Source organism: Sinocyclocheilus grahami, unplaced genomic scaffold (genome assembly GCF_001515645.1).
Source record: "Sinocyclocheilus grahami isolate Dianchi unplaced genomic scaffold, SAMN03320097.WGS_v1.1 scaffold474.1, whole genome shotgun sequence".
Taxonomy (NCBI): Eukaryota; Metazoa; Chordata; class Actinopteri; order Cypriniformes; family Cyprinidae; genus Sinocyclocheilus; species Sinocyclocheilus grahami.
The window spans coordinates 74000-85863 of record NW_015505653.1 but is presented as its reverse complement, the minus strand read 5'-3'; the positions used below and the strand labels follow the sequence as shown (position 1 = coordinate 85863).

The window sequence follows — 11864 nt, the reverse complement described above, 5'->3', positions numbered from 1 at the left end:
CTGCTTTTTTCTTTTGCATAAATGTAAAAAAAAAAAAAAAATACTAGGCTTAGTATTTGTTTTTTATGTGGGAACCAAATTTATCAAATGAGTGTCATGCGCTCAATGCAAGCAAAGACAAAATCAGTATTCTTCAGCTGTTAAAATGTATGGATATATCTCACAATTGGACTTTATTTTAACATTTATTTTCAAATTACAGTATTTTTTACTCTGAGGTGGAAACAGACCATTGTTATAGGAGATAGCAAATGGGGAAAAATACATAAAACAAACTACCTTACAAGACATCCATTTTTTTTCTCATTGTAAGTAATAATGAAGGTACTGACCAGCACAGATCGCAGGAATGGCCACAGACCAGTAGCAGCCGTGCTCACTTTGAACCACTATTTCTTTTGCCAAGGTCTTGATAACACCAGGGTCCCTCAGTCCACAAACATGCATGATCGTCTTACAGGGGAAGCCTCCTGGCGGGGTCGTAAAGATCTGCCCTCTTGCTACCTGAGCCGGAGAATACATGTAAGAGAACGCGTTAGATTACATATTGCATGTACAGTACATATTTCATTAATTAAATCATTTGTCTATTTTAAAGTGTCATTTGGTTTTCTGTATTTTATTTGATCTTTTTAAAATGCCTAAAGAAGGTTGCCATTTCTGCATTTCTAACTATACTTGCAAACAGGTTCAGTTAAGTGCATGTTGTTTCTTCAAATTCTCTAAAATCACACTGTTTCTAATGAAGGCATGCGATTCTGTTTTAATTAGGTTAGACCATTTTCAAAGGAAAAGGCTTCCTGGGTAAGTCTATCAATCCTATAAAACTTTGTGTTAAAAATACTTTCGATGCTTGCATAGTTTTTTTTTTCTCTGTGCATTCAAACATGCTTGACAAAAGTCTTTTTACATATGTGATCAAATCAAAAACTAATTTTATAAAAGAAGCTGTAGTTTATTTTTTCTTACCGTCTGTCAGTTGAGCCTGGATTTGAGGTCCTGCCTTAGTAAGGATGTCCTTACACACTCCTGTGATGGACAGGTTAAACACTCTCTTATGTTCTAAACAGTGTAGCAAGAATGTTTTGGTTATTAAATTACAAAATCTGCATGAATACCAGCTGTCTGGAAGTCCTTAAAGTCAGTGGTGTTCACGATGGCATCAGTAGTCTCATTAGTGATGTCTCCAAACACTAGATGGAGTTCAATCCCATCTACTGGCATGATGATCTCATCGAGGTCAGAGGTCAGTGAGTGAAACAGAGCTGTGGTGACAGTTAAAGACATGATGTAAGAAGTACAGATGTAAGAAACCTTAGAAGGTTTAGAAGAATTTTCAATGCACAACAAAAAAATCCAACAAAATTCAGACATTTCTCATTGACTAATTTTCATTTTATCACAAAGCATCATGCATTTGATGTCATTTGGTGTCAAAATGTGCTGTGGCATGTATATATATATCTTGCCTTCCCCTGTGTCGTCCACCATTTTTGCACTCAGATTCCCACAGACTGTCTGGAACATCTGCAAAATATTTCCAAAATAGGATTAGGAATAAAAATCACTGAAATAAACTCCATTGCATAGAGTGTGTGCTATAGATATATAGATTGTGTACCTCTTCGGAATGAGCGTAATTAGCCATTATTGCGATACAAATGGTGTGCAGAAGACCAGTGGATACAGATACATATTCACAGATCTCCTGAGTAAGAATATTAATGGCATCTTTGACCGGTATTGACAGCACTATGCCGGGTCCAATTACTGGCAACGCAACCGAACCCCAAGAGTTCTGCTCACACAGCTCAAAAACTCGGCCAAGTCCAGAGCGAAGTGCCTAAGACAAGATCCCAACACCAAAAAATAGATTACTAATGGCAAACCTACGGTGGTCAAAAGAGTTAAAAAAAAACACCTGCAAATTAAGAAATCATCTTCATCAATTTGACAACACACACGCTGCAAATGCTCACAACACAAACAAATAAATCAATGCGCTGCAAAAACAGAAACACACTGCAAATACAACACAAACAAAGAAACGCGCTGCAAATAGGTACAGACCACCTCGGAAATGTTTAAGGGATCCGCAAAGTGACAAACATGGCTGGGACATATTAATCAATGTTTGCTCTGAAAGGTGCGATTTTTGTTTATTTTAACACCCTGATCATACGATTCCTTAGCTCTTTTTTTTCTTCATATTACTAGCCTAAATGTGACCCTGGAGCACAAAACCAGTCATAAGTAGCATGGGTATATTTGTAGCAATAGCCAAAAATACATTGTATGGTTCAGAATTATAGATTTTTCTTTTATGCCAAAAATCATTACGATATTAAGCAAAAATCATGTTCCATGAAGATATTTTGTAAATTTATTTAAAAAAAAATTTTATGGTTTCCTACAATAAATATCAAAACTTCATTTTTGATTAGTAAAACACACAAAAAATAACCATAGCTTATGGTTTTACTATTAATTTATTTAATTAATTAATAGATTTAGTGTATAAAAAATAAATAATCAATGGTTACTATTAAACCATGGTAACCATGCACAAATTAACTATGGATTTACTACACTAACCATAGTTTAACCATGGTATTTGTACAAATGGTAATCAATACGCAAATTTGTGTTGTGAGCATTTGAAGCACACATGTTGTCAAACTGATGAAGATGCTTCCTTAATTTGCTGGTGCTTTTTCTATTTGCTTGTGTTTTCTGAAGATGCAGCGCGTTGAGCTCTCTCGGCCATCAAACAAAACTACTAAATCTTTTCTTGAAATCTCATCCATTCAATATGTCATACCTTTTCGCTTTTGTGCTTGTTTCCTTTTGGCGCACATTCTATGAAGAAAACCTTGGAGCATCCCAGTGCATGTGTCCCGTCCACCTCCAGCACTTCTCCAGGCTTAAGAGTGAGATTTCCCGTGGCACTGTTGAAGTTATTTTGAAGCTGCTGTCCTGCTTTATTCAACAGGGATGATCCAATTAAGGTTGAGGTCATGTTTGTTTGGGTCATCGGAGCAACAAACACATCTGCCTGTTAATTATGCAAATCATGAAGGTTACTTTACAGTCCTTAATAACGTATAAATACTGGTTAAGGCTAAATTTGAAATAATGATAATTCACCCTTACCTGTTGTTGCTCAAGGCTACCAACCACAACTTTAATGTTTATGTCTTTGTCAATGTCCATAGAGTCTTGGGAAGATGCAGATGCAGATGCAAATGGCTGGAGACTGGTACTGCGCGTGTATTTGGGAACATCTTCAATAGGCAGTATCACAACCATATAAGAATTCTTCACTAATTGCAAGGTCCTTGTACCTTCACCTTGAAAAAATTGTTGAACTCCAGGTCCTTTCACCTCACAACGTTTAGTGGCAAGACTCTGAAGAAATGACTTAAGGCTGTCCTTCAAACTCTCAACTTCAAAGCGAGGTCCTGTGAGGTGAGGCTTAAGAGTGAGATTTCCCGTGGCACTGTTGAAGTTATTTTGAAGCTGCTGTCCTGCTTTATTCAACAGGGATGATCCAATTAAGGTTGAGGTCATGTTTGTTTGGATCATCGGAGCAACAAACACATCTGCCTGTTAATTATGCAAATCATGAAGGTTACTTAACAGTCCTTAATAACGTATAAATACTGATTAAGGCTAAATTTGAAATAATGATAATTCAGCCTTACCTGTTGTTGCTCAAGGCTACCAACCACAACTTTAATGTTTATGTCTTTGTCAATGTCCATAGAGTCTTGGGAAGATGCAGATGCAGATGCAAATGGCTGGAGACTGGTACTGCGCGTGTATTTGGGAACATCTTCAATAGGCAGTATCACAACCATATAAGAATTTTTCACTAATTGCAAGGTCCTTGTACCTTCACCTTGAAAAAATTGTTGAACTCCAGGTCCTTTCACTTCACAACGTTTAGTGGCAAGACTCTGAAGAAATTACTTAAGGCTGTCCTTCAAACTCTCAACTTCTAAGCGAGGTCCTGTGAGGTAGATGCATGGGTAAGGTGAACATGTTGGCTTTATTTCCACATTGCTCTTCTTCATGCCGGCCATCGCCAAGATATCAGAGAAGTGCTCTGCCATTTCTGGCCTGGGAAGAGGCAGGGAGGCATGATGGTTCTGATGGTTTCTTTTGTATTCCAGCACAATGTTCTTCAGCTTATTAACTTCAGTAGTGTAGCCCACAAGTTGCACTTTGGGGTCAGTAGTTGATTCATCCTGGTATTTAAGCTCTAATTTAACACTTCCACGATTGGCTTGATTGATGGCTTCATTCAAATCCTCCTTCAGTTTAGTAAACGCAGATGATTTCTGAGTGTTTTCCAGATGCACAGTCTCCAAACACACGTCTCTCTGCACGGCAGCAGCCGCCTCCTCTAGCGCTCCATCAGACAGACTCAGCAGAAGAAGATCTGAACCTGAAGTCTCGAGCATAACCGGGCTGCGGAGGCTCTGCTGAAATCGGTTTTGGAAGTGCTGTATATTGCCACTTGATTCCAAGAAGGTCATTAGAGCACGATGTGATGGGATCCTCTTCTCTTTGATTTCTAGCACTAATTTTAAATGCTCTTCTTCACCTGCATGGACCTCTTTTTCAGGACCCTTCAGAAGAACAACACCTGCTCGTTCCTGTGTGATCTTAAGGGCAGGTAAATTAGCTTTTACGTATGGCTCAAACTGCTCTTTAATGAGATCATATTGTTTCTCAGACACGCAACACTCTTGTTGAACCTGCTGTTTGTCCTGCAAGCCACTTAGAAATTTTAAAATCTTCTCCACTTCTTTTCGTTCTCCAACCACCACAGCTAAACATGTTAGTTTTTCAAAATAGATTTTTAAGTTATCACTTTGGAGGAAAGAGTTTTCTTCTAGAATGGCATATTTGTCACTTTCGACCTCAAAGTGGATGATATAGCGTGACTTTAGAATCTCAAACACTTCATCCACTGCACATTCCCATTTCTTCAGGGGAAAAATAGCTTCAGTTCCTGGGTCCTTCACCACCACCAACTCTTCAGAGTCGATGTTGATCTTGAAAGTGCTGGAGATTGTAGAGAAATGTTTCTCCAACTCTGAATATGCCTTTTTTAATTCACTGAGGAAGCGTAGTAGATAATGGTCCAGTTTTAAAACCTTCTCCACACTTTTAGCACTTGCACATTTCTAACAAATGAAAAAAAAAGTAAAGACAAGTATTAATTGGTCATACATAATGCTTCATAATAAGCAAGATAAGTGAAATTCATTTATCAGGGCTTAGCAATAAGGATATTTCCTGATGGCCTGGTCTAGTTCAGTTTTTACCTGCCTTACCAGCATTTAGCAGACCAGCAACAAATAAGATGACATAACTTACAGGAAACTAATTTGCAAGATATAAAAACACATGTACAGGATCAACAAATGCCAATTGTAATGATAATGCTGATTTATCAACTCCATTATCTGAAACTTTCTGACACTGGTTCCGGCCTGGGATGTGCAATAAGCGCAATATAGTAATTGTTGTCTTAATGTAACGTTATCGGGTATATCACTCACCAAAAAACAATCAAAAACACACCTTGAGGTCACGTTGAATATTTTTGAATGAATCGCATGAGTCAGTGATTCATTGACCCATTCATGCACTGTATCTTAAATCCAATACTTCCTTACTATATAGTAGATGAAAAACAGTATGCCAAAAGAGTAGTATGTTCCAATTCGAAAAACTATAGGCGAAAATTACCCAAATTACCTACTACTTCCACCAGGCTTCTGAAGTGTGCAATCAATGGACACTTTACTATCCAATTACGCCACGGGAGAGGATTTATGAATGGCAGTGAAGCGAAGCAAATGATGCTGGTAAGTCCTGTGATAGTAACATGGTGGTTGTAGTATGTCTGAATTTCGTTCATACTACCATATTCATACAACATAGAACATACTTTTTTTGGGAAGTAATTTGAAATTCAAATGTAGTACAGTACGTACTCAGACAGTAAGCTATTTCAGAAATGCCTATTAACGACAAATGCTTGCTTCATTCCCTGAATGAATCAGCCGTTTGAACGACTTGGTTGAAACAATGACACATTCATTAGGACTTTTACTTGCTGTTGTTTCAGTTTTAAAGTATTGTTCCATTTGTTTAATCATTTCATATTCAACATTTGTTTTTTTAAAACCCCCCAAAAAACAAAAATCCACCAACTACCAAACTTTGCAAAAAGTATCATAAAAGTTTTATTAAGTGAAGTGTGGCCAAGTATGGTGTCCCATACTCGGAATTTGTACTCTGCATGTAACCCATCCAAGCGCACACACACAGCAGTGAACACACACACGGAGCAGTGGGTGTCCAGGGAGCAGACAGGGATTCAGTGCCTTGCTCAAGGGTCTCACCTCAGTCATTGTATTGAAGGTGGAGAGAGCGCTGGTTATTCACTCCCCCCACCTACAATTCCTGCCAGATCTGAGACTCGAACTTGTGACCTTCAAGTTACAAGTCCGACTCTTTATTCATTAGGCCACGTCTGCTCCCAACAACGTTTCGGTCTCATGACCTTCATCAGGTATCTTCCTATATTCAATATTTTTAAAACAATAAACTCATTAATGCAACTTGCAATTTCAGTGTAAATGCATTAATACACTTGTGTAAATACACTTAAATGCCACATAAGATGCAGCTTTTGTCAGTTCCGCAGTGCAAAAATTTATTTTGTTGATACTGATACCCTTTGATTGGTAACAGCCCTATAGTGTCTTATTATTCCAATTAAATTTTATTAAATGTAAGAATCTGACATGAAAGATAATAATACATCTAAGTTTAGAAAAAACAAAATGCCCTTATAAAGGTAAAAATTAATATAAAAAAAAAAATCACCAACCCATTTCTGTCACTTCTGTGAATGCAAACAAACAGATTGCTACCTGCACACAGTTAGATCCAGACTGGAGAAGGTCTAGCAAAAATATATTTCAGTATATTAACTATATAGTTCAAAGAGTGTACAGTGTAAGTGAATTAAAAACAAGAGCATTTCGCTAGACCGTTTCACGGGTTAGTAATCTCTTTGTTTGCATTGAGATTTTTTTGGGCTCTACACACCTGAAAGCAGCTTGATTTTTACTCAGCTGGAGCACAACAGTCTCTTCAAGTATCATTTCTGTGGACCAATGACGGCACAGAATATAAAGAATATGACAATCTTTGAGTGTCAGCTGTCCATGACAGGCCTAAACCAGTCAAGGTACCAGCACAAAAACATATTCAGCAAAATTAGCATTTCAACGAAATATAACTCTATTTTCTGTCAATATTATATACTGTAGTTCTAGACCTTCCTTATTGTCAAGTTATGCATAGCAGGTGATTTCCGAGAACTGTTCAAGGTATTTACTTTAACTATGCAGAGAGTCGTTTCAGAAATTGGTTTCAGAAAAACAGGTCTGACCACCTTGCATCAGCAGTAAACAAGGTACAGCACATATATAAATCGAAGCTAAATCTCTGTTTGTTTTATGACTGTGCCATTTACCTGATTTGCAGATGCTGTAGGTTGTTCGCTGCTTTCAGCGACATTTTCATGTCTTAATGAAACATGGATGTCCTCTTGCCCTTCTACTTTGATGACATGATCCTTTCGTTCTAGTACTCTTTCCTGGGCTTTGAATACAAATGCATTATAATATAATTATAAATTGAATTTTTTTTATTATTACAGTTTTGACAAGCATAAGTGAGATAAAAGAATGGCATGGTTTTTAATAACACCAAACTGTAATAACATAAAGCATGCTTACCATTTTTTTGCATAAAACTTATCTTGTAGGTGCTGTTACCCACTTTGTAGATCTCACAGTCTCCTCCTCCAGACCTTCTCCTGATTTTAAAGTATAGTTGTATTTGTCCAAGTTCCTCATCTGAGAGACTCTTTGCCTCAAAAAACACAGCATGCTGGTAGTTCTCCATCTTTAATCTGTTGTTGTGTTGAGCTTCGTGATAAATATAGGTGCTCTAAAATGCTTTCACTTTTGCTTGACTCGTATTACAGGCTGTGGTTTCCATGGCCACTCCTCTAGCTTCCTCTTGATGCTGTGAGATTTACATATATATTTTTTAATCACTGAAAGGTTCTCTAGCCGGAAACCACAAATGTTTTTTCTACTGCATCACCTGGCTTCCATTTGGCAAACTTTATTTTTTAGAGACTGGGTGCCTCATTCAGAAGATGAAATGTGCAGAAGAAACATCTCGTCTCAATCCAGAACAATGAAAAATTGATGAAGACCTGGTTCTTTTAGAAGGAAATGATGACTGTTATTTAGTTGATCCCCATGTCTCACCGATGCTTTTCAAGAAAGGTTCAAAGAGCTCTATCATAGCATCGTCATTACGATGGATTTTCTGCACTGACTGCCGTTCACCCCACTGTTTTAGCATTAGGTCTGCCAGTTCAACTCTGTCTCTGTGCTCCACTGAGCCCCTGTATATTCTGTATTCTTCATTCCAGCACATGTAGTATTTCATTTTCTTCAGGTCTTCATCAGACAGCTCATTCAAGATCTTCAGAAGAGTGTCACTCCAGCCGTGTAGAGCTGACCCTATGGAAATGTGACCAAATATCGTTGTACTATAAAAATATATATTCTTTTTGATCTCAGTCAAACTATAAAAATATATAAAAAATGAAATAAAATGTGTATATACTGTAAATATAAAACTGAATAATGATAAATACATCTATACAAAACAAATGGTAGCCAATATGTCTAAACAAAAAAACAGAGTAGGTTTTACATTTTCATCAGAAGCTGAAATCTAAAAAAAATAAATATCTGCATTTATTTATGATTGCAGAAATAGTGAAAAGGCAGCTTAAGGTCTTTCCACACATCTGCTGAATGCATTAATCATAATTTAACTATTTTTATACCTTACCTTTTGAAGGAATGGCCTGTAACTGTATTTGAGTCTGGCTTCTTATGGCCACAGCTGAGACACCTTGACAGAGTTTGCTGCAGTAGTCTGCACATACAGTTGCATATTGATTCTCTTGTGTCCACTGACCTACAGCTTCTTGTCGCCGCACTTGTAACTCTTTTTTCAGTTCTTCAATCTCAGCATCCTTTTCCTTTACTTGTTTTTTTCAGTGTTTCATTCTCTGTATTCTTTCCCTTTAGTTCATTGCTCATCATATAATCTTGATCTTCAAGTTCAGTATTTCTTCTGCATAGGCCAGAGAGGTCAAGATCTTGAGTTCTTAAGTATCTTGATCGTAACCTCTCTATCTCCCTTTCTTTTCCTTGAACAATGGAATTTAGTCTTTTTATCTCTGCATCTTTTAAATCAAGTAGCCTTTTAAGTAAGCCATTATTTTGTGCTTTTGAATTTAACAGCAAGTTTTCCTTAAAGGCTGACAGAGAAGTGATTTTGGATTTGATACGCTCAAGACATCTCCAGTCTGACTGTAAAGTATTATTATCCTCTGCCTGAGCTGAAAGTTTAAAACAACATGCTGAATTCTTCCTGGCAACGAGCTCTTGAATTGTCTCAGTAATCTGGTTGCTATCATTGTTTCGGCTCACAAAATATCTTTCTCCACATTTTTTTGATTAAAGACTGAAGCTGCTAATATCTGATATAATCCTCAATGGTATAACCTCCTAGTTTTTCTCTATGTGTGAACATCACTATTGTATGATCCCACAGCCGAACAGTAAGCAGACTCTCTAGGGTGCTGATGTTTGACTCTGACAGCACTGAGTTCACTTTAAGAGCCAAGATGACTGCGTGAGGTCCAGTACTGTATAAAGACTGAACACAGTGCACAATTTCACATTTGGTTTTTTCTGATCTACTCAAGTCTCCTCTCCAGCCTGGGGTGCGAGTCAAATTAATCTGTGTCCTGATACTGTACGAGTCTCCTTGATGTGGACACTTCTAAAAGACGTCCATAATGTGAAGACTTTTTTTCCCCAAAGATGGCATTAGCAATGGTGTTTTTTCCAGTACCTTGACTTCCAAATCAGCACAAGTTTAAGATCCTCAAAAATAGGCTGAATTTCTGAAAAAGTGAAGCATTCAGTTAAATCAAAAGAAATTGAAATGTATTTTAAAAGTGCACTCAATAATATTTGACATGACTGAATCTATGCTGACACTGATTTGTACTGCTTATTTCATTAGAACAATAGTGCTGGTCTAATGAACATGGAAGTGCATTTTTAAGTAATATCTTCATCATTTTCATTAGTCTCTTTCTAACTATTTCAACATTTCTACAAAATCTTAAACACTATTTTTTTTTTCTGTCTAGTTACTTTCAGCACACTAAGATTTGTGTTAGCCAATAAACTGTTTTAGATTATTTGAAAATACTAAAACCAAGAGTGAAAATGTCAGTCTACCGTATCTTTCAACATTTGCTTCACATAGATTCACAATAAATCTGGTTGTCAGTTGTATTGCAAAGTAATTTCTTATATCAAATAAAGAAATATTTATAAAATAACATTAAAAATGTTACACGGAGTACAAAAAAAAAGTACACAGAGATGCTCCTACTCTCACCTTCTGTCACATAGCAAGGCCGGAAACAACAGGTAAGTGCAAAACAGGAGTGTTTATTGACAGGATATGCAGAGGAATGGAACGGGTGAGGTAAATGCAGGTGAGTGTCAGCACAGTTAATGATACTGGTGTAAGGTCCGCGCACATGGCCCAAGGAAGGTATCCAGTGGCAGATGAAGGTTTCTTGCGTTTTCGATCTTTTCAGCACGCAGATTTATTCAATTTAGGTTTAACTCAATCTGACTCCATTTTAGTATGAACTCGAATTTAGGTTGAAAGGCAAATTGGTTGTTTGTCGGTCTCTGATTATTCTTACATTCGATTATTCTAATTAACTCTTTACTTTGTATTTTACTCGTTCATTAGGAATCTATGTCGCTTCGGATGCCTCACGGCTGCCGCTATGCGTGGGCTCCACGATCACAAAACTCGCCATTCTAATCCTTATATTCAGAGGTTTGTGGCTAATACTATTTAATATACTTTAAATAGTAGGTCTGTTTAGCCCCCTACAGTTACCCATGTAATACTCAAACATTAATCAGCGGTTCTCCTAGACAGCTAATCTAGCTTCGTACAACTTAATACTGAAATCATATACATGGTTACCGTAACTGAGTACAACTTAAACTATAAGATCAAGCGGTTAGTCAGAAATTTAGAATCTCACCTGATGCGCCCCATGCTTCATCTCCTGAGATCTAATGTGCACTTAACCCTGGACGCAGATTTGCGGAAAACATAAGCCTTCACTTAATCTACTTGAGAAAATAACTTCAGAGTAAGTCAGAATAAATCAAATGTAACAATTTATTATCAGTCTGTTAAATATGTATTATGCCAATTATCTCCACAGCCAATTCAACGATATCAAATCAATACAAGACATCAAATTCTCAAAGACGAATCTAAGAGTAAAATGCAAACCTGAGATTAAATGTATTAGAAAAATACAGAGTGTGTGGATACACTCTATACTACGGGCTCTCTGGCTACAGAATCGCGCTGACCCTTTTGCTGCAATCCTTTAAATACAAAACCAAGATACAGCATCAAATGGAGGCATGTAATTTACATTAACCCAGGTCCCAGACCTGGGTGGTCTACACCTTAATGGGAACAAAAGGTAATTAGCATGTAATGCCCCCTACAGTAATCAAAGTATCTTTTAACTCTTAGGATCTAGATTATCTTTTAGTCAGATTACGACCATTGTACCACTCGCCCTGAAACTATTCAAATGAAACCAAACATGACTGTAAAAT

At 37.1% G+C, this 11864-nt stretch overlaps 1 protein-coding gene across 1 annotated transcript in view; it reads right to left on the bottom strand.

The window, feature by feature from the left end:
* Positions 1 to 7998, bottom strand: part of LOC107553524 (poly [ADP-ribose] polymerase 14-like) — a 20532-nt gene extending 12534 nt beyond the window's left edge. The window contains 8 exon segments of the mRNA XM_016235786.1: positions 970 to 1029; positions 1119 to 1265; positions 1470 to 1527; positions 1622 to 1843; positions 2822 to 3055; positions 3705 to 5195; positions 7565 to 7692; positions 7830 to 7998. Coding sequence (XP_016091272.1) covers positions 970 to 1029; positions 1119 to 1265; positions 1470 to 1527; positions 1622 to 1843; positions 2822 to 3055; positions 3705 to 5195; positions 7565 to 7692; positions 7830 to 7998 — 2509 coding nt within the window.
* Between the last annotated feature and the right edge of the window lie 3866 nt (positions 7999 to 11864).